Source organism: Carassius carassius, chromosome 14 (genome assembly GCF_963082965.1).
Source record: "Carassius carassius chromosome 14, fCarCar2.1, whole genome shotgun sequence".
NCBI lineage: Eukaryota > Metazoa > Chordata > Actinopteri > Cypriniformes > Cyprinidae > Carassius > Carassius carassius.
The window spans coordinates 31166600-31194131 of NC_081768.1; the positions used below are offsets into that span (position 1 = coordinate 31166600).

General features: G+C 37.5%; 1 protein-coding gene across 4 annotated transcripts in view; it reads right to left on the minus strand.

Moving 5' to 3' along the window:
• The window catches only part of LOC132157484 (neurexin-1a-like), a 157941-nt gene that overhangs the window by 58247 nt on the left and 72162 nt on the right, over positions 1-27532 (minus strand). For all 4 annotated transcript variants that reach the window (XM_059566845.1, XM_059566841.1, XM_059566842.1 and 1 more), the window contains 4 exons: positions 5568-5690; positions 3284-3665; positions 2797-2987; positions 2297-2470 (listed from right to left, as the gene is read on the minus strand). In XM_059566845.1, the coding sequence (XP_059422828.1) occupies positions 2297-2470; positions 2797-2987; positions 3284-3665; positions 5568-5690 (870 nt within the window). The remainder of the gene's footprint in view (positions 1-2296; positions 2471-2796; positions 2988-3283; positions 3666-5567; positions 5691-27532) is intronic.

Sequence of the window (27532 nt, forward strand, 5' to 3'; positions counted from 1 at the left end):
TTGTTTTGAAGTCTTTTATTGTGAACCTGTAAATACATTATTCTTATTATCCGTATTTCTGTTTTATGTCATTCTTTTAACACGTTTTAAGTTTCACACAGAAAAGTCAGACCCCATTTCAATTTTAGAAACCCAGTCCTCTGGGCTGAGCATTACAGCATTTTATTGTGGCCAGCCAAAGACACACCTGTGCAGTAACCATGCTGTCTAATCAGCATCTTGATATACCACACCTGTGAGGTGGATGGATTATCTCGGCAAAGGAGAAGTGCTCACGAACACAGATTTAGACAGATTTGTGAACATTATTTGAATGAAATAGACCTTTTGTGTACATAGAAAAAGTTTTAGATCTTTGAGTTCAGCTCATGAAAAATTGGGGCAGAAACAAAAGTGTGTGTTTATAATTTTGTTCAGTGTATGATTTCATCCCTTGGCCTTCATCAAGTGTATTAAGAAGACATCCACGTTTTTATATTTTTTATTTGCAAACCCATAGAGGCTAAACATTAACATTCCAGCAGCTACTGACTTAAGCCGGGGCTCACACTGCGCAATTTTTTCAAAGTCCTTTAGGACTGTACGAACATGATGATCATGTCACACTGTGGGATCTCAGTTGTCATTAATGTCAGACTGCACGACAGTCAAGACGCATTAAAAATGGGTGCACGCAAGAAAAATTGTCCAGAGTTTTACCTTATCAACCCACACAGTGACTGCGAGCTGCATTGCACGTGTAGCTGGATTATTGTTTTGCTAATGAGTGAGTGAATGAACGTAGCAGTCAAAGCATTATATCTAGCCATCCACTGTCTGCTTAAATCAGACAAAATGACAAAAGAAACCAGTCCAGCATCCAGTGCCATGAAGACACTCAATTTATCTTTTGAATGCCTTAGAATATGATGTTCACTACAAAGACTTCCTCCATAAAGGATGCATAAAGGAAGCTGCTCAGGATGAGTCCTCTGCCCTATATCCTCTCATTCTTATGGTAAAATTAGACAACTTGCACATCATTCATGAAGGCAGAGTTTTATCACTTTCTGGGTCACAGGATGAGATGGAGGAGTGATGAAACTAGGCAGTTTCATTAGGGAATTGAGAAGCACCCTTGTCTACACTACACTTTCTTCTGCATCTAATTTCCATTAAAAGCAATCAAACGCAGTTCAGATTTATTTAGAGGTGGGGTTATCTGAGATATACATTATTAGCATATTTAAAAATGGGGCAGCTGTCTCAAGCAAAACTTGATCAAAGATTTGAAGATCTTGTAAACTTTTAATTTCATCCTCAAAAGTGCTCTGATTGGTTCTCTATAACCAATAAAGCACTTGCTTTATTCTTTCTTATTATGAAATTCTTAATTAACAACATAAATGCAGCTCCCTTGAGCGTAATCCTGTCACATTGTGAGCAAGGATATTCCGATTTATTCTAAACATTTCTCTTCGAATCCTCCACCTTGTTTCCTTATATTCTGCCCTTGAATCTTACGAGGAGAGAAGAGAGGACACAAAGAAAGCAAATGAGGATGCGCCAGTAATGAAATGAGAAGCACCAGATACTGTATGAGGACAAAGCAGCTGCCAAGACAAAGGTCAACATGTCATTTATGTAAAACAGGTGTGTGATGGAAACAGTATGAAATATTCATGTCGTTTGGGGCATAACATGGTGTATGAAAAGTAGATTTCATGCAGCAACAGCAGAAATTATGCTATCTATTCAAAAGTGTTTCCAGCAGATGCTGAAAACTGCTGCATTTGCAGGAGACAACAAACATCTACGACATGACAGACACAACAAATCTTTTGACAACAGCAACAATACTAGGAGTGAAATGATTACCACAGTATACTTAGTAAGCCAGTTAAGGTAAATGTCAATAATGAACTGAAAAAGGCATTCATTCATTCATTCATTCATTCATTCATTCATTTACACCTAAAGCTATTTGCTCTTAATGCAAATGGCCACTCCTTTTGATAAGGTTAAATATTGCTGATATCAATGGCATGTTATCAGGAAATTCAAAATCTAAATTCTCTTTTAATCCAGTCTTTATGAAAGCTTATTTATGTTAAATATTTACAGTATGTAGCTTATGTTGTATATTACAATATGAAAATATGTATAGTTCAATATTGTACAGCTTTGAATTAATATGTAACAAGTCTTGCATAAAAATAAATAAATAAATAAATAAATAAAAAACTGCCAGAGTAATCAGATCTTGTATCATCAAGAATTCAGTGTTTCTATTGAAAAGTAAGAAATGTGTTATCACCTTCACATCCTCTCTCAATCTGTCCAACACAGAGCAGCGCTTCAGACATCAGGTCTGGCAAACGGCCGTTTAGATCCACAGATGCCAGACAGCCTTGAAATCCTTCTTTTGCATGAACTAACTTGGGCAACTCTTTGTATATCTCCTCAGGAACACCACCAATATAAAGATCACCTGCAAACAGAGCAACAATAGCTGCTAACTGACAGGAAGTAAGGTAGCTGTTGTAGTAGCTATTTTTAGGTACTGGTTCTGGTTAAAGGATTTAGCCATCCCAAATAAGGCATTGATGTGTACAATAGAAGTTGTACTAATAAACTGCCAATATGCTAGTAATATGCATGCTAATAAGCAACTAGTTAGTAGTGAATAGTGTCCCATAATCTAGTGCTAACAAATTATTTTTAATCCATAAAACAAATATTTCATCACCTTTGTCACAAAAAAGGCAGCAGGGCAAGGTTATTGGCAAGTTAAAATAGTATTAATGTGTAATATACCTTTTAAGTCTAGATTTTTGGCCCCAACGGTGGTCTGGGTGGTGATTTTGGTGTCAATTTTGACAGTGTGCAGGTTATTTGTGTCTCTGGAGATGATGACATTGTGCCATTGGTTGTCATTAAGAGGCTTGTTTGAGTTTCCCTTGATGAGATACGCACCGTTTCCCAAGTCTGAGATGTAATGCAGGAAGCTAAACAAAGATATCATGAAATTTAATTAAGTGGATCACATATACAAATACAGAAGATTTAGATTATACTTCAATATACATTATAATAAATTAACAGTTTTTTTTAAGGAAAAATAACAAAATATTTTCTTTCTTTTTTTTTTCAAAATTGAAGTAATAGCTATGCCATCAACTATATTACAAGCTTTTACATTTGTATTTTTCTATAACCAGCTCAATACTTTCTCAGTGTCTTTGTTATCTAAATGAAAACCCCTGACAAATAATATCACAATGTCTGTCTGTCCGTAACGTACCCCTTAACCAGCTCTACAGCGAGGAAGTCATTTCCATCTCCAGTGTTGAACAGGATGAGTCCGTCTGATGAGGTGGTCTTGAACTGGAAGAACAGGTGCATGGAGTAGTACGCCTGCAGTGTGCTCAGAGACAGATAGCTTGAGCAGGACCTGAAGGTCACTGGATCTGCAATGATGTTCTTGAATCCGATCATGGCGTTGACTTCGCAATAGTCGATGTCTCCGTTTATGCAGAGGTCGATGTATGACTTGCCATTAAACATCAGGCTCTGGAGATTCCCAATGAAGTTGGAGGGCGAGATGGGCAGGTAGCGTTTCTCTGTAAGGATCCCTGTCTCGATGTTATAAAACTCCAGCTGTGTGTGGTCACCTGGTATCTCTCCTGTTTCATGGCATAGTGTTGAGAACAATGTTAGGTTAATTTCATGTATATCATAAAAAGGCCAGTTCATATTATCCCAACAATCTCCAACTAGATCTGTCCTCTCATCTGCTCTTGGTGTTGGAGTCAGGGAGCTCCACTATACACACACACACACACAGAGGTGAAGTTACTGTTATACGCCACACTAATAGATGTTTTAATAGGTGTTTTCCAGACAGAATGATTGGAAGACTAGGTCCAAATGGATTTGGCTTCATTCTATGCGTATGAGATAATTCATCCTGTGGTGTTCCAGTAGTTTTGACCCCTATAGGGGTTTTTCTTTTTCCAGAAAATATAAGTTCTACTTTAATTACTGCAGGTATTGTATTTCTTTTATGAAGCTGATTGATTCTGGGCCTCACTGATCTGAGCTTGCGTACCTCAAATAATCAAATAATAATAATTTTTTTTACCCAAAAACTGAAGAGTATAAGCTCTGATCAATAAGTCCTATGATCAATCAGCTCCAAAATGAACCTGTACCAATTGAAAGAAAACAAGTTGATAAAACTATTGAAGATTTGGTAGATGTGGAGGTTATATAGAATAATGAGAGATTTAAAATAAATTATAAAAATGCCAGCCATTGTTGACACGCTGAATTAGGATTTTCAGAACATCTAACCAATGCTTACTAAATTGTTCACAAACGTATGACAATGAAAGAACAGCCCTGCCAGATTATTAATAATGGATTGTCAATATTTTGAAAAAGATACATCTAGAATGAATATGCCCCCCCCCAAAAAAAAACACTGTTTGAACTCCATAAACTGAAGCAGAAGAATGAATGAACTCCTGTGAACTGAAGCACATTGGTAGATGATTAACTAATTCACCCCCATGCTCCATAAACTTATATATAAGTAATCTCATATAACATCAATCAGATATACAACACATAACATAATATTACAACTGCACAAAAGGATGTAAATGTTCAACTACATAAATAGTCAGAATATGTAGCTCCCATTGTGGATACTCTAACAATGTACTAGAACATGGCAACTAAAGCTGGAACACACTACCTGACTTTTGCCAAGATTTGCAGTTTAGGGGAGTTTTTTATAACACACACTGTTTCCATTTGTCATGCATCTTTTATAGCAACATGACATGATTCTGCATATGTTGTGTTTGTAAAGATTTGAAAGTTCAGTAGATCCTTTAAAAGCTGGAATACACTAAAATGACTTTCACACTATCCACTTTCAGGTCATCCTGAACATTATTATATGCTACACTGCTGAACTTGACTCATTACTATAAGATGCAATACAAATGAAAACAATGTGTGTACTAAAATCAGCACAAAATCTCAACCATATATACATTTATTCATTTGGCAGATGCTTTTATCCTAAGCGACTTACAATTGGGGAACACAACAAGCCATTTACCATTAGATGGCAATAAACTTAAGAAGTGCCTGTTATACAAGGTTTCAGTCATCGTTCAAAGTAGTAAAAGCTAGGACAGGAAGGGATAAGGATAGTAAGAAAACAGAAAAAGTGGAGGGGTATAATTATTATTATTTTTTTTTTTTTGAGGAGGAGGCAGTTAGATGATCATGGAAAATAAGATTTTTCAGTTGTTTCTTGAAGATATCTGATATACTCTGCCTGGATGGAATAGTAGTCTGAAGCTAAAAAATAACCTGTGTCTGTGTCCATCATAAACTCTGATTGTCTGCTAAATCTGTCACCTCTGACTGCCCAATAACTGCAGACTCGTTCGCTGTCGTTTGTTGTGGCAGTGTGAACTAGCCTAAATTATTACAGTGTAATAAACCACAATAGGGGGTTTTATATAATTCACATAATAATTTATTTCAGGTTGCATGCATTAGAATACCTTCCACAGTGGCCAAGTCATCCACAGACAGCTTCAGACTCTTTCCTCTCCTGCTCACTCGTACTGTGTGCCACTCATTATCATTCAGATTCTGACCAGCAAATATGGTCTCAGGTCCTTTGCCTGTGGGACAGCCCAGATCACAGTTAAACACAGTCCCTAAATAATAAATAAATCCACATATTACTAAAGACAGACATATATTTTATGAAGTACTCTTTAGTGTAACTGATTTTTATATATATATATATATATATATATATATATATATATATATATATATATATATATATATATATATATAAAATGAATACTGTAAAATAGGTGAAGAGGCACATATGGGCCATCTTGCCTGAGTTTTGGGGTTAGATGACCCTATATTTAGTGCAAGAGGCTGCAGAGGTGAGCATATCCTATCATATGATATTTACATAGAAAAAAGTTTTCCTCTTTTAGTTGAAAGCAGTGTTTTGAAAAAGATGGTGATTGTTTTTAAAGATGGCATAATTCCATGGATTCTCAAGGCTCATTCAGTGCCATAAACCATTCAACCAATTAGTCACAAATGAGTTGGACTGGCTGGAGGAAATTGGAATACTGTCCCAAGTGAACTAAAGTTCATGGTCAGTACAACTGATTAATCAAGGACATTTTGGCCAATTTGTCAACCAGACGAATACAAAGTTCTGGCATAAAACTCTAGATGGCTCAGTCCGATAGATCGAACTAAGTATGACATTATGACATCATTATCACATGGCACAGCTGATTGGTTCTCTCCTGTATCTGTAGCCAATGAGCTCGCTGATCAACATTCAAATACTTGGCAGTATTTGCTGTAACAGTGACAGCGCACTTTAGAAACGTCTGAAATCAACATCTAAGATGTTGCTCTTGTGAATGCTCTTTTAATCCATATTGCTGTGTTTATTACATGGTTTGTCTAATAGAATTAAAAAATGAGCAACTATAAACAAGGTAAAATAAGTGTAATGTTAGCAGTTTGAGTGAAATATTAAGCATATTAGCAGCAGCATTTACACGTCTGTGTTTATACTGCTGGAGCAAATGCAGTCTAGAGCATGTAATCATTCCAAGGACACACAGATAGTAACAGACATGAAAACAAGCTACAGTAGGTGGCCAACCAGAGTGTGCTTTTTACCGCCGCCGCGTCTGCAAAGTGCATTTGCAGCTTTTGACCACTAAGGGGCACTTTAACCACACGTTATCAAACAAATGCATCAAAGCACATTTTCGCAAATAGCCGTCAACTTTGCCTCGCCAATGTGTTACATTTGACTACTGCAGTTGGGGAAAATTAAAGAAAAGCACTGTAGTTAAAATATTTAATATTATATATTCTCACATATTAGGCCTATATTTGTCACAAGTATATTTTTTGTTTATATTTTAAAATCCTTTGCATGCATTCTGACATGCACATACTTTGTTATTCATTACCTGTCCTTTATTTTGACAGGGAGCTACTTTGGAAAAAGGTATCTGTTTGTACACAAAACCGAAAATATTCCAAGCAGCATACATTAAGAACAAAAGTTTTTTTTTTAATCTCTTTGGCAGACACATGTCTCTTTAGGCCAGTTTCTTTGTTTCTCTCTCAGAATCTGCCTCATGTCCCCTGAGAAAAAAACGAAACCATATTATATTGTATGTAATACACTGTATGCCGTTGCATTTGTCCTAATACAGACCGTTTGCCTAAACCTGCTCTGCAAGTTTAAAATGCTCATCAGACACTCTCCATATGAAAAAGCAAGAGTTTCACACCTTTATTTCAACCCCCACAAGCCATACCGGACTACACCTAAAACCTAACCCCCTCCAGCTGGACTGAATTCAGTCACAATACTGGTTGCTTAGTATAAAATGGACATGCTCTATAAAAGAAAAGAAATCTGGGAATTGTGAAATTACTTGACTACCTTCTACCACTGGACTATGGATTAACTTGATAAACCAAACTTTTCCACCCTTTTCCAATGCGTGTTTGCGCCACAAGACAGATGGGCTCTTCATTCATCTGACTTCACAATAATAAAAATAACAGTGTCATTAAGCAGATAATTCTTGTGAGTTTAATATTGTTTTTAGCACTATTTATTTTTCAACCTCACATACAAATTATTATTGGAACAAAAACACATTTTTGCTGTAATAATAATTAATTATTAATAATTAAATATGAACCAAAGCACGATAATATTAACGTCTAAATATTAACTGTCATTATTAGCCCTTCATGGATTCAGTCTTATATGTATTAAATGTATCTTACTGTGAATATAAAACATCAGTTTCTGACACGGAGAAGCTAAACTGCACTTGCTTTAAGAGCTTTGCATTTCAGCCCAATCTCGACATGTTCACGCAGACAGAGATGGCAGAAAGCGCATCCGGTTTATTTTCTCTATTTTAGGGCTGCTATATGGCTTAGGTTTGAGACCCATGCAGGGCTCTACCTGATTTCTGTGTTTGTTTTCTAATTAAATGACACATTTCTTAAGTTGTATTGTGTTGACTAATTTATCTCCCGAACAACACAACTCTGTATATGAAACCATTTTATTTATTTATTTAAAATGGATTATTGTTGTTTAGAAGAAAAATACACAAAGCCAAGGCAAAAAAAAAAAAAAAAAAAAAAAAAAAAAAATTACACCAAATTGGCTGCCTTGGCTTTTTGCCCAGGCTTGTTCTATTTTTCTTCTAATTAGTGAATCTAAGCACCCAATTACAAACGTCCTTTTTTTTGCTTGACCTTAATGGCACAGACATTTTTTTTATTATTATTATTATTATTATTTAAAAACGTTTTAATTCATACAAAGAAATGGACAAAAGTGTTACATTTCTAAATTCATGGACATTATTTTAAGCATGTCATGGGCTCTGTATATGGAAATAAAATGTGTAAAAAAAAAAAGCCAAATAATGAATAAATATGTGTGACCTGCTGAAATAAACAGTGTTAGGGGTAATACATTACAAGTAACGTGAGTTACGTAATCAGATTACATTTTTCAAGTAACTAGTAAAGTAACGCATACTTTTTTAATTTACAAGAAATTATCTGAGTTACTTTTTCAAAAAATAGTAATGCCAGTTACTTTGTTTTCTCATTTATTGACTGAAAGTTCTCCTGTCCCCGTATTGGGAGAAATCAGAAGTATAGAGGCGTTATGTGCACTGTGTGAACATGTTGTAGTTCTAGACTAAATGTGAATGTACATTAATTCATCCCACTCGCAAAAAATCCCTTTAACTGCCTGCTCGACCAAATGGTTGAGCACATTTTGAGACACTATATTTTATTGACAGGAGTACCTAACTTAACTCAAGCTGATTGAGCCATCGCTACCATCTGGTTGATGTATGTCATGCCAAAAAAAATCACTATATGTCAGAGTGTCAATCAACAGCACTTGTCACAATCCTTCTTCTAACATGGATGTCAGAAACAAAGAAATCAACCCTTCCATGTGAGCCCTTCTTGGTAATGTTTTGCAAGGTAAGCATTTTTTCTTTTAACATATGACACGTAAGAGCCCTAACTTTACAAAATTATGTTACTTGGTGCCATGAAAAAACTTTAGTATGTTTTTAATGATTTTTTTAAAAACTTGTTCAACCAAATGGTTGATTTGTCACTTTATAGTAAAAAGTGCTAATGTTTTCAGATCATCCATATCTGCAGTCAGAATGTACAATTTGCTGAGAAATAAACTTCTGATCAGTCGTAGCTATGACTATGACACAGCTCTTGTTATTTCACCATTAAAACACTGAGATAATGTCTTAAATGTGTGGTTTTCTTTGCCACTTTTAGCTATTTTATGAAGTAAATATAATGAATTCATAGAATTAATTTGTGGAAATCATGTTTATCAGAGGCAATTACTTATTAAATGACAGATGCTGATGTACTTACATTACTAAAAAGGTAAGAGATTGTTATTTATTTGTTTTTTGTGTTTCTTTTTTTTTTTTTTTTTACAATTACTAGATGGATTTCAACAGTTTCTATGGTAAAAGAACTTCAGGCCCATGTACCAGAAAACCCCCAAGGACTCTGATGCTGATCTCAGTTATGCTGATGACCCAATACATTCTCAAATCTGTCCTGGAGTACCCCCAGCCCTGCACATTTTGTATGTCTCCCTCATCTATCACACCTGATTCAACTCAGCACCTCATTAGTGGACACTGTAAGACCTGAAGTGGATGTGTGTCAGAAATAGGGAGACACACAAAACTTGCAATGCTGGGGGTACTTCATGGAGAGGTTTGAGAGCCACTGACATAATCTGGATTATCACCCCGTCCGAGAAGAGGTAGCTGGAGACAGTTCTTTTGAGTCCCTGGATGAAGAAGATCATTCCTCAACAAGCACATCCTCTACTAAGCTTCCATATTAGAAAAGAAGAAAAGGCTACTCAAGCTTTTTACTCAAGTAAAAGTATAAAAGTACTGATTTCAATAGTACTTAAAGTATAAAAGTAAGGAAAGAAATGTCATTAAAAACAAAAGCTTAGGCAACGCCACTTGGGACTATTGTACACTACCCCACCTCCTCAAAAAACATTTTTCTAAAGGCCATAATGACTATAATGTTATATTACAATGTTCATGTTGAAAAATTTGGATGCACTAGGCTACCTGTGTCAGCCGCATATATGCCCATTGAAAATTAATGCATTTTAGTACAATACAAATACATTAAAGAACTAGAGATATGATGACTAGTTGCCTATAAGTATTGTAATGGTGCAAAAAGTCAAACTTCAGAGGCATATCATCAATAACTTTTAATGGAATGTAAATGTACATCCAAGCTTAGCTGCAGGAATCTGTGAGGGCAATGGACAAGAAAATTGGGGCAGGCTTAGTAACAATTACCCTTGTACGGTGGTCTATTTACAATAAACATTATTACTGTCAAAATGAATGATTAACCCAAGTGACTAATCAAAAAATAAAAATGAAAAATAACTCATAATCCTGATACCTTCGTGATTGATTCGTTACATATGTCTGCTATGTCCAGTGTTGGGGGGTAACAAGTTAGGGACAAAGCCGCAAGCGCACCACAGGTCATGTGACAAGAACCAACCATTCATCTTCATCCTTTCCCGTAACAACGTTGAAAGCTCAGCCAAGATATGGAATTTTATAAAAAAAAATTTGTGTGTGAAGGAACAGCTGATCATAGCTGTATATGGATAGACATTTTTAAATAAATTTAGTAGCGGAGCTACTGTGAGAGATTTTAGTGCTGCAAATCAATTTATCATTTGCTGAAATTTCCGCGTCTTCATGGAGAGAGACCAGGTCATGGTTGCTTAGCAACGGCAGACGCCTCAGGAGCGCAAGTGCCCGAAGGCTTTGGGAGAGAATCAGAAGGCAGCACGCCTAGCGTTTTTAGGTGCGATATGTGAATGGCCCCTTACAAAGTTGGTACAGCCTACTTATCACAACATTGTCAATCGCGTTTTCAATCGCAAATGCTAATTTATTCAAGCATCTTGCTACCGAACTACCTACAGTAGCTTAATTTGCGGAGGAAGAAGAGAAAGCACCCATTTGATAATTGAGCCAGTAGTTGAGAAATAATAACTTTTAAGAAATATATTTTTTGATAAACAAACCCAACACTGGCTATGTCTTTGCTGGAGTGTGATGTGATTTGTGTCATGTGCAGGTGCGATGGATCACGAACAAACTAATAGGGTGTCGGAATGGTATATGTTTATACTTCTCATCCAACCACAATCAGATTCACTTCATCCGGATGGTGCGATTTATCTGGATAGGTTTTTTTTTTTTTTTTTTTTTTTTTTTTTTTGAATGATGACAAGCCGGAATGAAAATCAGCCGAAATGAAATAGCAGTAACGAACCTATTTTTAAAATGTAAGGAGTAGAAATTACAGATAATTGCATGAAAATGTAAGGAGTAGAAGTAAAAAGTCGGTTGAAAAATAATTATTCCAGTATAGATACCCAAAATTTCTACTTAAGTAAGGTATTTTTTACTGCATTACTTGACACCTCTGGTGCTTGTACAGTGGACCAACGTCCAAGGTCAGGATTTTTTGTTCAAAAACTTTTATTACAATGTAGATCAAAATGAAAGCCCCTTAATACAACATAAGGAAATTGTGTGGTATAAATGGTTTTCATAATGACTGTTCAATAACTCTAACATGCAGTAAGAGCCTTTGTGTACAATATATATATTTATATATATATATATATATATATATATATATATATATATATATATATATATATATATATATATATATATATATATATATATATATATATATATATATATACAACTATCTCACGTTTTGAAATTACATTTCTAAAAATAAATGTAAGATTAATTTTCTAATTTTTTTTCAGGATGTTATAATGTTATATTATAAAGTTATATTTGTTTTATTTCGTTATTTATCTCCATTTACAAAACAAAATTCATGTACAAGGCAGACGTTCTTTAACATTTATTCTCCACTCAAGTACATAATATCATGGTGGAGTTTTAAGTAATTCCTGAAACATCTACATTCATGTAAAGCATGTAATCCACGTAATATCAGAAATAAACATGTAAACAGATGTTGTAAATTATATATTTGTAAAATATATATGTTGTAAATTAATTTAGATTTTAGATTTAGATTCTACAGCATGGGCGTATCATCGCCAAACATTGCTGTTAATCCAATCTTCTATGGTGGAGTGCGGTGACGGATATATCTGGAGTGGTATTGACAAGTTTGCAGCACCGTTCGCACGTCCAACTGAAAATGCTGTCCGTATGCGGCATGAAGAGGGCCTAATATGACTTACAAATAGACGGCGGAGAAAGCGAAGAAAAAGGGCAGGGAGACAGATTCATCTGAAAAAACTCTTTAAACTGGGGATCTTGGACTTCAACCACAGACCTTTATGTCTTCCCTGATGTCCCCATGACTCTGGTTATGTTGTACCAGAGAAACTCTACCTTTGGTCGTGGTGTGTGTTTGGTACATCTGAGGTCGCTGCCACGAGCCTCTTTCACTGCTTCGGGTGTTCCTGCCCTGCTCAGGATGGGTCTGATGAATGCCCGTTCAATTGCAAACAAGTCTCTTCTGCTCAGCGATTTATTTACCTCTAAAAGCATAGACTTCATGTTGCTTACGGAGACTTGGCAACAGAATATGGAATACATTCACTTAAATGAACTCTGTCCTATGGACTGTAATTTTATCAGCACGCCAAGACTCACAAGTCGGGATGGAGGTCTTGCCGTGGTTTTTAAAAGACGTTTTATCTGCCAGTCAGTGAGCGCTGACACGTACTCTTCTTTTGAATTACAGATGATTAAGGTGGGTCGCTCTTACTCATTTTATTGTATTTTAGTTTACCGGCCACCTGGGCCAGCGGCCACTTTTCTCATTGATTTTTCTGACTTCCTATCATCTATTATTAAGTTGGATAGAGTGATAATTGTTGCCGATTTTAATATCCATGTGGATAATGATACTTGTACAAATGCTTCTGAATTTGTAAATATTACTGAATCTTTTAACTTCACTCAGCATGTCTTTGGCCCTACGCACAACAAGGGACATACGCTTGGTCTTGTCTTTTCTTATGGTGTAAATATTAATAATGTCTGTATCGAATATGTTTTTATAAGTGATCACAATTGCATCTTTTTTGATCTTGTGTGTGATGAGGATCCTCTCCCTGCTAAATGAGAGTCCTGTTCACGTTTGATTAACCAGCGTACTGTTGAGAAATTTTCAGCTGCGTTCGATTCAAGCCTGGTTCTTATTTCAAAAGATGTAGAAGCTTGTGCACAGGTTTTTAATGATCACTGTACTGTGTTGTTGGACAAAGTGGCACCTTTTGAAACTAGAGAAATTTCATCTGTCAATACATCACCGTGGATGAATGACGCCATTCGTAGCTTAAGGCGTGTTTGTCGGAGAACTGAGCGCTTATGGAAAGCGACTCAGCTACAAGTTCCCCGATTGTATCTTAAAGAGCTCTATAGGGACTTACACGAAATGATTAAAGAGGCTAGAGCCTCTTATTTTACTAATCTGATTTCTGCCTGTAAAAACAATCCAAAAGCTCTCTTTAAAACTATTAACAACATTGTTTCTCCTGCTGCATGTGTTTGCAAATGTTGACTGCAATCAATTTTTGTTTCATTTTGTGGACAAGGTTAGAGCTGTCAGGGCAGGCTTGGTCCCATCAGCTAACCATTATATAGTTAAAGATCACAGACCTTCAATATTGGACTCTTTCTGCCCTATTACCCTGAATGACATCATTGAATTAGTGGGCACGATGAGACCATCTCAAAGCCATGTTGATATTTTACCTACTACTTTACTTTTAAAATCCATAAATCATCTTGGCCCATCTCTTCAGCTGGGCCAGGTTCCTAGCTGCTTTAAGCATGCTGTTGTTCAGCCTATCTTGAAAAAGAACAATCTTGATGCAGCTTCATTTAAAAACTACAGGCCTATTTCTAAGTTGCCCTTTCTTTCTAAAATTTTAGAAAAGGTTGTTGCGAATCAGCTAAATAATGTTTTGCTCTCATAATTTCATAATTCTCATAATATCTTTTGATTATGAGTTTTGCTCTCATAATCTCATAATTCTCATAATATCTTTGATAAGTTTCAGTCTGGTTTTCGTAAAAATCATTCAACTGAGACTGCCCTCCTTAGGGTTTCAAATGATATTTTGATGGCTGCTGATGGGGGTAAATGCTCTGTGCTGGTTCTATTAGATCTTAGTGCAGCGTTTCATACCGTGGAGTTTCTCTGTGTCCGTAGGAACATATATGTCAGACTCTGCTCCTTTGTCCTTTGGTGTGCCCCAAGGTTCTGTGCTTGGCCCTCTGCTGTTCAGCCTGTATATGCTTCCTCTTGGGAAGATTATTGGTAGTTTTGGAGAAATATCATGCCATTGTTATGCTGATGATATTCAATTATATTTATATTTTAGCCCTGATAGAAAAAGAGATGGAGATGCTTATTCATGCTTTTATTTCTTTTCATCTTGACTTTTGTAATGTACTGTACACTTAAAACAAATCCTCTATGGACAAGTTGCAAGTGGTACAGAATGCAGCTGCAAGTCTTTTGAAGAAGACCAACAGAAGAACACATATTACACCTATACTTAAGGCTCTACATTGGCTTCCAATCAGTTTTAGAGTACAGTTTACATTTTTAACCATTACTTACAGAGCCTTGCATGATCAAGCTCCCTCTTATATCCAGGATATACTGCATGTATACACTTCTGGTCGCTCTTTGAGGTCCTTCAGGCCAAGACCTTTTAACTGTTCCTAGAACACGTTTTAAGACAAGAGGTGACCGAGCCTTCTGTCTGGTGGCTCCAAGGCTCTGGAACTCTCTTCCATTAGTCTTTAGAGCTTTAGACTCAGTGGAAGCTTTTAAAAAACGCCTTAAGACGCATCTTTTTAGACAAGCATTTAATTAGCAATATGGTTTTGTATGTTTTTGTGTATTTGTGTATATTTGTATGTTATGTGCATTAGTATATCTGTTAAGTATATATTTTAATTAATTTTGTGAAGCACTTTGTGACTTTTTTGTCTATGAAAAGTGCTATAGAAATAAAACTTACTTACACATGGTCTAAACGGGTTGTCCCTATTCTCTTAATGAGTAATGGGAAGTGTTGTAATGTAACGGAGTAAAAATACTTAGTTACAGTACTTAAACATTTTTTGGGAGTATCTGTACTTTACTTGAGTTTTTTTATTTCAGCCAACTTTTACTTTTACTCCAATACATTTCCCCTAAGTATATTCGTTACTTACTACAAAATAGTTAGAAGAACATACAGTAGACTGCAGGAAAGGTGCAGGTTTGCAAGTTTGATGAATCAGTGTTCTGGTGTTTGCAAGTTAGACTCCTAAAAACACTTTTGCTCATGTGCAAACAAGTGCGCGCAAAGTGATTTAACTTTTCCACTCAAGTCAAACTGGGGTTTGCGATATACAGCGTCGTCTGCAATAATATGGTAAATTTTGTTGCAATCTAACGTTATCAAGTAGGCTATATCACTGAATCATATACAGAGTGCATGCACATTCATTTATTAGTCTATTAAAACTCAATATTCCAGGGATTCTAAATTGTAGACAGCAATATTTTTCTGTATGCTTTTTATATTTATATAATTTAATGTAGGCCTTGTTAACTTAATCTATATTGCACAAAGAGTACCGTTTTTCTGCAGATGCATGAGCACATTTAATAATAATAATAATAATAATAATTCATTACATTTATATAGCGCTTTTTTTTCTAGGCACTCAAAGCGCTTACATTGTCAGAGGGTATCTCCTCATCCACCACCAGTGTGCAGCATCCACCTGGATGATGCGACGGCAGCCATAGTGCGCCAGAACACCCACCACACACCAGCTTACTGGTGGAGAGGAGACAGAGTGATGAAGCCAATCAGCAGATATGGGGATTGTTAGGAGGCCATGATGGTCGGAGGCCAATGGGCGAATTTAGCCAGGATGCCGAGGTCACACCTCTACTCTTTTTCGAAAGACATCCTGGGATTTTTACTCACCACAGAGAGTCAGAACCTCGGTTTAACGTCTCATCCAAAGGACGGTGCTTGTTGACAGTATAGTGTCCCCATCACTACACTGGGGCACTAGGACCCACACAGACCACAGGGTGAGCATCCCCTGCTGGACTCACTAGCACCTCTTCCAGCAGCAACCTAGTTTTCTCAGGAGGTCTCCCATCCAGGTACTGACCAGACTCAGCCCTGCTTAGCTTCAGTGGGAAACCGGTCTTGGGCTCCAGGGTGATATGGCTGCCGGCCATATCACATATCATTCAGTAAAGTTCAGTAAAGCAATAAGTGACTTACATTTTAGACATAATATTGCTTGTTTTTGTTAAATTTTGCTAACGAAAGTAATTCCAAACAAAGACCACAGCACTGTTTTGCATCTCTGAGCAATGGACGGTGTTTACCTATTGAATGAATCAGCTTTTTGAACGAATCGGTTGAATAAATGATTCAGTGATTGACTCATTAACACGGTCAAATGCTTTGTTTCTGAATGAATCAGTCTTTTGAATGAATCGGTTCAATCTCAAAGACTTACTCATTAACATTCACTTGTTGTCGCCTACTTAATTTCACATTTCGACAATTGTTTTCCACCATGTTTTCAGTTATTACAAATATCAGTATTCAGCGTTTTATGTTAAAAACAATACATTAAGCCTATTTATGCATCTGTAACTACAGGTTCAATTCATCCATGTCCCCTCTGAGATATATAAACTGTAGGCTAAATGCTATTTCAGATGCAGATTCTAGAAATATTTTCTTATGTTGGAATGAAAGACACTAAGTACCGGATGAAGTGCTTCTTATTCTTACCCAAAAATATAAAATGGAAGAAATAGTTAAAACCGAACAAAATCTTGCTTCTCAAGCTGTGTATGAACATTTATATATATATATATATATATATATATATATATGTGTGTGTGTGTGTGTGTGTGTGTACTGTATGTGTGTGTGTACTTCTTTTCCATTTTGCATTTACTTTTACTTTAAATACACGTCTTTAAATACTTAAAGACGTTTAATTTTATTTAATTTTATCTAATTAATTTTTTTTTTTTTAATACTTTTCGTACTTAAGTACAATAAATATCAAATACTTTAAGACTTTTACACAAATAATATTCTAAATGGTGACTTCAACTTCTACCAAAGTAATTTTATGGTAAGATATCTGTACTTTTACTTGAGTCTGACTTTCAGGTACTTTATACACCACTGGTAATGAGTGTTTTTTTTTTGGGCATAGCGTGCAATAAACTAATCAGAGTCTCATCTCCCATTCCCTTTAAGACCCAGTTGCGCTCATGCCATAGCCTACACAATAACCTTATTGGTAACTCCTTATTTTATGGTTACATCTATCAGTTGCTAATTTGCATGTATATTACTGGAATATTAGCCATGTATTAGAGCTAATTAAGCATTATTCTACATCCTTAATCCTACCAGTTAGGATTAAGTGTTACCATATTATTTTGCATTGTAATCTTTAATTTTTTATATTTGGCATGTTTGTGTGCTGCTGTATGTCCCTGTGTGTTTAATAAGCATTGTGTATGCACATTGTGGTCCCGCCTAATGCGCTCTTTAAATAACAAAGAAAAAACATTGCGCCAGCCTTAAGACCAGGTATGAGTTGGCGTGCCAGCAATGTGTCTGAACACGTTTTCAGACCAGCATGCCCATGAGCCCACAAATGGATGCAAATGCACTTGCTATTTAAACAACGTGGCACAGGACGGTATAATGAGAACTGCGTCGGGCTGAAACTAGAAAAAACACTTGAGCTGCATTTTGCCGGGTGTCAATATAAAAAAAAATAAGATGTTGGTGTTGAATATGTTTGCCTTTCTCATAAACTGGGAGGGTTATGGGGGGGGGGGGGGGTCTTAACATTCAGTGATTCATGTTCATGACAGAACACTTCTGATGATGCCAACCCTGAAACAACATAAACTACCAAATTTTGCTACAAGTTTGATTGCAACATATAATCATTGCTGTTAGTAGTGTTCATCGTCTGTTTGATTATGTCTTAATTTTAGAACTTCACAGGTTACTTATGTAACCATGGGTCCCTGAGTAGGGAATGAGTCACTGCGTCCTCTAGGGGTCGCTATGGGGAATTCCTCACCATGACCCATGTCTGAAGCATACATTGAAAAACACCAACAACACGTTGGCCTGCGACAGCCCATGACAACACTACCGGTGCGACTATAATATAAACTGGCACCGGGAGAACACATCATCCACTTCTTCGTCTGAAGCTTGTCCCCGAAACATGGCAGGAAGCTATAGAATGCAGTGTCTCATTCCCTACTCAGGGGACCATGGTTACAAAAGTAACCTGAGACATTCCCTTTCAAGGGAACTGTGTACTGCATCCTCTAGTGATCTCTATGGGGAACGGTATACCCATGCCACCATGCACTAAGTACCAACTCTACCATCTCCATAGGAGTTGCCCCTGGGGCGTTAGACAGCTGTCCGTGACATTATCCCTTATGGCCAAAGGCCTAGGCTACATACCCAAACATACCTGTTAAGGCCAGACTCCTGGGCCCGGGGGTAGAACTCAAGGCTTGGAATAAAAAATAGATTCCTTTACAAGGATACGACCAAGAGACTAGTATCATACTAAGTCTTTGCCTGTCACACAGGGGCTACCACTTGCTCTCGCATAAGCTTGCTGAAAGAACTATCTCAACAAATCCATAGTAGCAACACCATGTTTAAATAGGTAATCCTGAGGATACATAGGTGGAGTGGCACCAAAGATGAATGGGGGTTTTACCAGCTCAAGAAAGGGTACGAAGCAACCATGCAATATAGGATTTTAGACAAGATGGCAGAGTACTAGCGTGCAAACTTACCATAGTGTGGATTTTAGAAAGTGTGTAAAGAATTCATGTGCACACTTACCATTACATGGATTTTAGGATACTGTTCTAAGGGGCTCTCGTGGCACTCTGAAAGGGCAGCTCATTGATGGAATGGTGTTCACAGAGCTTAGCATGTGTACTTAAAGCTTCCCAAGCATCTGTTCACAGATACCCAGAGGTACTGAACCATAGAGGAGAGGCAAGCTCAAATTCAGCCCTTTAAGATGAGGGGAGCACTGCCTGAGACAGCATTACACAAGAAGGTTCTCTCAAATGCCACCTACACTTCCCACTCGATGCCTCAGCAAGAGGGGACATCATGGTGACCAGGAAGCCCCTCAGGGCTTTTGCAGTGCTCTGCCGTGGGACTGATGATCAAGAAGGCTCCCGCAGAAGCCTATGACCTGGGAAGGTAGTGAAGCTGGAACCAGGGATATCATACCAGCTGGACAAAATTTCAAAGAGTGAAGTAACACTGCAAGTCAAGCACCTGGTTTCTGAATCCAGCCAAGGGGGGTACTCACAGAGGGCCTACCTTAGAAAGGACAGAAACCCACAGGTCCCCGAAAAGCACTGCAAAGAAATCTCACAGAAGGATTATATACATAACTACCAGAGCATTAATGCATATATACATACGGCGAGCGTGATTTCACCAGGTACAACATTTTCCTGGATCAACATCCTTGTTGTATATTTTTGGAAAGTAATGTTGATCCAGGATCATCAAAAGATGTTGATCCAGGAACATGTCTTACTTGGCAAAATGACGGCGACCACATACATACATATATATATATATATATACAGGTCCTATTTAAAAAAATTAGCATATTGTGATAAAGTTCATTATTTTTCATAATGTAATGATAAAAATTAAACTTTCATATATTTTAGATTCATTGCACACCAACTGAAATATTTCAGGTCTTTTATTGTTTTAATACTGATGATTTTGGCATACAGCTCATGAAAACCCAAAATTCCTATCTCAAAAAATTAGCATATCATGAAAAGGTTCTCTAAACAAGCTATTAACCTAATCATCTGAATCAACTAATTAACTCTAAACACCTGCAAAAGATTCCTGAGGCTTTTAAAAACTCCCAGCCTGGTTCATTACTCAAAACCGCAATCATGGGTAAGACTGCTGACCAGAAGGCCATCATTGACACCCTCAAGCAAGAGGGTAAGACACAGAAAGAAATTTCTGAACGAACAGGCTGTTCCCAGAGTGCTGTATCAAGGCACCTCAGTGGGAAGTCTGTGGGAAAGAAAAAGTGTGGCAAAAAACGCTGCACAACAAGAAGAGGTGACCGGACCCTGAGGAAGATTGTGGAGAAGGACCGATTCCAGAACTTGGGGGACCTGCGGAAGCAGTGGACTGAGTCTGGAGTAGAAACATCCAGAGCCACCGTGCACAGGCGTGTGCAGGAAATTGGCTACAGGTACCGCATTCCCCAGGTCAAGCCACTTTTGAACCAGAAACAGCGGAAAAAGTGCCTGACCTGGGCTACAGAGAAGCAGCACTGGACTTTTGGACAAATTTTGCATGTCATTCGGAAATCAAGGTGCCAGAGTCTGGAGGAAGACTGGGGAGAAGGAAATGCCAAAATACCTGAAGTCCAGTGTCAAGTACCCACAGTCAGTAATGGTCTGGGGTGCCATGTCAGCTGCTGGTGTTGGTTCACTTTGTTTTATCAAGGGCAGGGTCAATGCAGCTAGCTATCAGGAGATTTTGGAGCACTTCATGCTTCCATCTGCTGAAAAGCTTTATGGAGATGAAGATTTCATTTTTCAGCACGACCTGGCACCTGCTCAGAGTGCCAAAACCACTGGTAAATGGTTTACTGACCATGGTATTACTGTGCTCAATTGGCCTGCCAACTCTCCTGACCTGAACCCCATAGAGAATCTGTGGGATATTGTGAAGAGAAAGTCGAGAGACGCAAGACCCAACACTCTGGATGAGCTTAAGGCCGCTATCGAAGCATCCAGGGCCTCCATAACACCTCAGCAGTGCCACAGGCTGATTGCCTCCATGCCACGCCGCATTGAAGCAGTCATTTCTGCAAATGATTCCTCCTACCCTTACCCGCAGGTGGTGGAGGAGCTCAAGCCATGACACTTGCCTTCTGTGCCCATCTCTGATTATCACACCGAGATGGACCAGGTTGTTTGGGCTCAAACCTGGACCTTTGTGGAATTAAGGCCGCTGAACGTGCCTTCGCCTCCCTGAACTTTTCGACCACCGTGATACCGATAACACTCATCAAGCAGTCTCGCAGCATCACTTTCTTAGCCAGCTTCCACGGAAAGTCCAGCCTCACCGTGGCGTGATCCATAACCTCCAACAGCTCGTCATAAGCAGGGCAGGAGGATTGGGAAGTCTCAGCCTCAGCTTCTTCGCTGTCCTCAGACATCTCCTGTTCTTCCTGGGCTGAACCCAGCAGAGCACTGGCCCCCAGATCAGACGATGTTAGAGAAATAACATCATTCTTCAGCAGCTCTTTCTAGTCCACAGCCGATTAACATGAGAGGGAAAGCCCCTCTTTAAACTCATCGACCAGATCCACCTGTGATCCCAACGAGCTATTTCTGTGAAGGGCCCTATTATACACCCGGTGCAATGTGACGCAAGGTGCAGCACAAGTGTATTTGCTAGATTCAGTCTGGCACCATTCACATTTTCCCGTCCAGCACCACGTCATTTAATGCATAGCAAATGCATTTTCGCTCATTTTTGTGCCCATGGGCGTCCTGGTCTAAAAAAGAGGTGTGTTCAGGCGCATTGCTGGCGCAATGCTATTTTAAGGACCTGAAAATAGACTGCGCCATAGACCAGCTCAAACCTGGTCTAAAGTCTGGCGCAATGTTTTTTCTATGTTATTTAAAGAGTGTACATGCTGCTTATTAAACACAGGGACGCACAGCAGCACAAAAACATGCCAAATATTACAAATTAAAGGATTGCAATGCATAAGATTTTTTTGTAGGCTAATATATATATATATATATATATATATATATTAGTGGTGGGCATAGATTAATTTTTTTAATCTAGATTAATCTCACTGTGATCTTGAAATTAATCTAGATTAATCTAGATTAAAATGGCTCATTCGAATTCTGCCAAAGGCATTCAGAATATGTGTGTTACCCAAATAAAATTGTATTTTGAGAATAAAATAAAAAGTCTTTGAGAAGGGGTTTATCAAGTTAGGTGGTGCATTAGAAAAGGGGCTCATCTCCTGTTTACAAAATGCATCACAAGGTGCTTGAAAAAGCTGTAAACTAATTCCACATTGCACAAGGTGCAAACAACCTTACGCCTGTTTCACACATACTCCGTCTGCAGTGCGTATGCATTGCATATTTTTTTATGCACCCATTTTAACAGATTCCAGGTGTGTTCCAGGAGCGTTGCGTCTGTAGCAGTGCAGCGATTGTTTACGTACCGCATAGCGGACTGCAAACGCGTCCTGTGTGAAAGCACATCGAGTCCGTGCTGCACCACATACGTAACGCACACGGACTGCATATGCACTGCAGACGGAGTATGTGTGAAACAGGCATGAGCAGGGCCGTAGCTGGGGTCAGCGGGCCCCCGGTGAAGGGCCCTGTATGAAATTGTTTAATTTGTATGTTCATTTATTTGTATTTATTTGTGGTATTTACACAATGTTTAAGTTTTTTCAAGTTTGTAGGTGTCAAGGTACAGAAACCAAATAATTAAATGTAAAATAGCACTGGATAGTCTTCAATGTAAAAATGAAATATACAATCAAACCTACATTTATTCGGACACCTTCAACATTTCTTACATTATTACAGTTTTGCTATGTATATCAAAAATTATATCTGGTGTCTGAATAATTTTTGGTTTGACTGATAAAACTAAAAAGTAATTCATTCAAGAGCAGTGAGTGATTTTCTTTCATTGTTTGGATTAACATTACAGCATCTAGTAGCTAAATTAGGCGCGGTCACTTTAAGAGAAACGATGAACGCATCCAATATAATACACCTCCCATTTTTTTCCTCAACTGTTTACTTTCACTTGAGAAATAACTGACAGTTTTTTCGAGCATAACTTCCAAGGTGGATATTTTGACATATTTTGTATGTATTTGTCTGCACAAGAGCAAAAATAAGCAAATTCGGTGTTCAAGCGTTTTGAGACGTCTTTCTTTGCATGAGCCCTGAACACCAGAACACCGCGAGTAATGAATTGGGCTCTTTCACATCTTTTTGTTTGTTCAAACTGCGATTTGTATTTGTTCGTTCAGGAAAAATTCGCAGAAGAGAGCTCGGTTCGGTGTCGCTGTCGGTGAGACGCGGCTCTCTCTCTGCGTGCGCACCGAACACAGCGCGCGAGTAACCAGCTACTCTGTTCAGCTTTTCCGCGTCTTGTTTTTGGATGATTTAATGTTTAAATCGACAAGCAGTAAGGCTTAAAAACACGTGAAAAAGATAAGCTTTCGTGACAATGCACAGCAGTGGCCCGTCAACTGTCCTGAGCATATTTTTAGGCTGGCCTCAGTCAGTCGGTTATATAAAATATCAAGGTGAAAGTCATCATAGCTCGTGTAGTATAGACCCAGCTCCCAACCCAACTTTGAGAATAGATTAATGGCGATATATTTTTTATCGCCCGATAAGAGTCTCACGTTGACGCAGCACGTTAACGCCGATAACGGCCCACCACTATATATATATATATATATATATATATATATATACATACATACATACATACATACATTATATATATATATATATATATATATATATATATATATATATATATATATATGCCTACATGTCATAATGGATAGTCTTTGCATGTGTCAGAATTAGGCTATTTGCTTACACACGAGCAGCTCTGTTTCATCTCGGAGACGCGTTCTGTCTTTTTCGCTTGCCAAATTCCGCCATGTAAATAGCAAATCCCTCATGGCACGAGTTCAACTGGCTCTTAAAGGGAATGGAAGATGAGACTCTGATTGGTTTATTGCAGGTTACGCCCAAAAAACACCCATTACTCATTAAGAGAATAGGGATAACCCGTTTATACCATCGTTTTACCGTCGTTAAAATAGCAAAAGTGGAGATGGACATGCCCTGAGTGCACCTGCGCCGTGCGCTTTACACTTTGCATTTAGATCGTTAAAATAGGGCCCAATATCTAATTGGTCAAGAAAACATTTGAGGTGTGGCCAAAAGGCCGTTTTAAAATACTCAGGACACCATCAAATTTTGCTTTTAGCTTTTGCTTTTTAGCTTTTGCTTTTAGTCATGCTTTTAGTCAACACCGTTTGGATTCTTTGAGTGCTGTTCCAGCATGCTTCAGCCTGCACGCCTGCTGCTACTTAGCCACGATGAGAAGAAACACCACCTAGTCTCGTCAAACTTTACTTCTAATTTTTTTACTTTAGTTTCTTTTCTTTTCTGTTGAGAGTGAGTTAAGTTTTCTGAGTTAAGTTTTGTAACGCTGTGTCTCTGAGTCTCCGAGACCTCAACCACCTTCCCTGAAACTACAACCAGCCCACAACTCTGCATCGTCAGCCAACGCCCAATCACGGGCTTCCCAAGACATCACTACAACGACTATAGATTTTTCAGATTTTTATTCTCTTAAACTCGTTCTTTCGTAACTTTCTCTCTTCCTGCAACTTGTGTGAATGTGTGAGTGCGTTTATGTGTTAGATTAGTTTATGTCTTAGATTTATCTAATAAAGCCTTATTCATATTGAAAAGATAAGAATCTTGTGTTTTGTGCTTACAAGTTAATGTCTTAAACTGCCGATCTTGTTACTGTGCTAATTAATAGTGTTTTGACTATACTTTAGTTATTAATATCCATTGCAGAGTTGATGTTATATGGATCGTTCAATGAATCGCTGGCCATCTTAGTGATTCTCTTCAAATTCCCTTTGGGCTTAATTGACCTGTTTCCCTTACATCCCTTTTTCCTAAAAAAGAGAGACAAATGAGTGTGGCGCTTTTTCATGGAAAAACGCCCACAATGCACGCAAATTGCCCTCTCAAGGACATTGCATGTGTGCTCTTCGCCCAAACAAAAAAACGCAGAGATCGTGTCTTCATTAGGTGTCAAAATCCTCTAAATGTTTTGCTAGTGCTTGCCATGATGATAGAAAAAAGATCGCTCTTATCATTCAAAATCCACGATTCAAACTAAACGGACCATGAATGCGAAGAAGTGAATGACGTGTTCTCCTGGCGTTTATTTATACTATAGTCACACTGGTAGTGACGTCATGTGCTGTCGCCGGCCAATGTGTTGTTGGTGTTTTTCAATGTATGCTTCAGAAACGGGTCACCCCAAGGCATTCCCCATAGCGGCCCCTAGAGGATGCTATTCGAAGTTCCCTTGAAAGGTAAACTTAATTTTCTGTAAAGCTGCTTTGCAATGATTTGTATCATGAAAAAAGCTACAAATAAATAACATATACAAATAAACTTGAATCGAACTGAAACTTAAATGAAAAATATATAGTTTTTGGTAAAAAAATGTATGTTTAACAACACATAATTGATCAGTGTTCTTTATTTTCTTTATTTAGTTCTTCATTTATTCTTTTTTTATTTTTATGATTATCATTATTATCAAAAGTGACTTACACTGCACACAGTGTACACAGTTTATAATTTTAAATTTTTGCTTTTCCTGTGAATCGAACACATGATCTAGTGATAGCTAATGCCATGATCTACTGTTTGAGCTACAAGAAGGTATATTTTATTTAGTTTTTATTATTATTATTATTATTATTATTATTATTAATACCACTAAACATGACACTCATAAAAATTCTTTTTTGCAGTTTAATGATAATGCTCATTTCAATCCTTAATATTGATCATTCAGACAAATTATTTGTTTATAGATATATGTTTTGACATTTGGTGATACTGTATGGTCTGTCCAAATAAAATCCTAGTCCCTGTTTTAAATTATTGAGTGTAAATTGTAACACCAATTATTTGTTGCACAATAACACAAGATAATTTGATAATACCTAGAATATCAAAGTCAACTGCGGGCGGCAGAACCTTTTTCTATTTAGCTCCTAAACTCTGGAATAACCTACCTAACATTGTTCGGGAGGCAGACACACTCTTGCAGTTTAAATCTAGATTAAAGACCCATCTCTTTAACCTGACTTACACATAACAACACTCTAATATGCTTCTAATATCCAAATCCGTTAAGATTTTTAGGCTGCATTAGAGCCACTGTAGTCACCCGGACCCAGTACGCATCCAGCCGATATGAATCAAGAACCAAAGACTAAAACTACTTCAGTATGTTTGCATTGAATTTATTTAGTACCCAAGTTCCACAATTTGAGTGGAATTACTGAAATAAATGAACTTTTTCATGACATTCTAATTTATTGAGAAGCACTTTTATATATGCGAGGATAGAGTAGGAATATAGAATGTGAAAAAAGAAATATAGACTTATGTATGTGATATTTATATATGGAAATGTACAGTATTAACTAATGTGCAAAAAACAATAGTGCAGTAAAGTGCAAATTGAGTGCAACTACATGATAACAATAGCAGCAGTATCAGTAACAGATGTGCAAATTGAGATGAGACTACATGAGTAATATTAACAAATATACAATGGTAGTAATAGCAGCAATAACATTACAAATGTTCAATGAGATAAAAACAATTTGAACCGATTGTTTGTAGGTGCCCACTTTTTTAAGTTACTTACAAAGACATAAGTGGATGAACCTAATGTACTGTAGCTAGTAGTGGAATATGATGTACCTCCATCTAAGTTGACTGAGGTTAGGCAAATTGTTGAAAGAGTCAGGCAAAATATCAACTTCCAATGCCACATAAACAGACCTGCTTGTAATTTTCAACTAATCCTTAAAACGATAATTGTTATTCAGGTGTGTGACAATTAGGTTTGAAATGAAAATGTGTCCCAGCACAGTTTCCTATCCTTGTGTTAGGAGCATAGTAGTTAGTTACTTCTCAAGATATGTCACAAAACCTAGGACTACACAACTGGCTGGCAGCAGCTAGCAAACAAGTTGTGAAGGGTTGTTCATTTTTCCCCATCCTGTTCACAGCTGTTTGAGGTTATTCTGATTGGTGCAAAACAGGTGCATAGATTTTGTAAAAGCTGGAGGAGCCAATGACTTCAGATTTAAAAAAAAATTAAACTTGTGTATATTTTCTATTGCAAGAGAGTAAGCACCACAAAATGTGTGTGATTACTGTGTGCGATTACTGTACTGTACTGTACTGTCCTGTGCGATTACATTACCAATAATGTAGTGGCAAGGATGGATAGCAAGGCCAATAGTTACATCAAGAAGTTTGTGCACTTGCAGTGTTTTCTTTGAGATGTGGAATT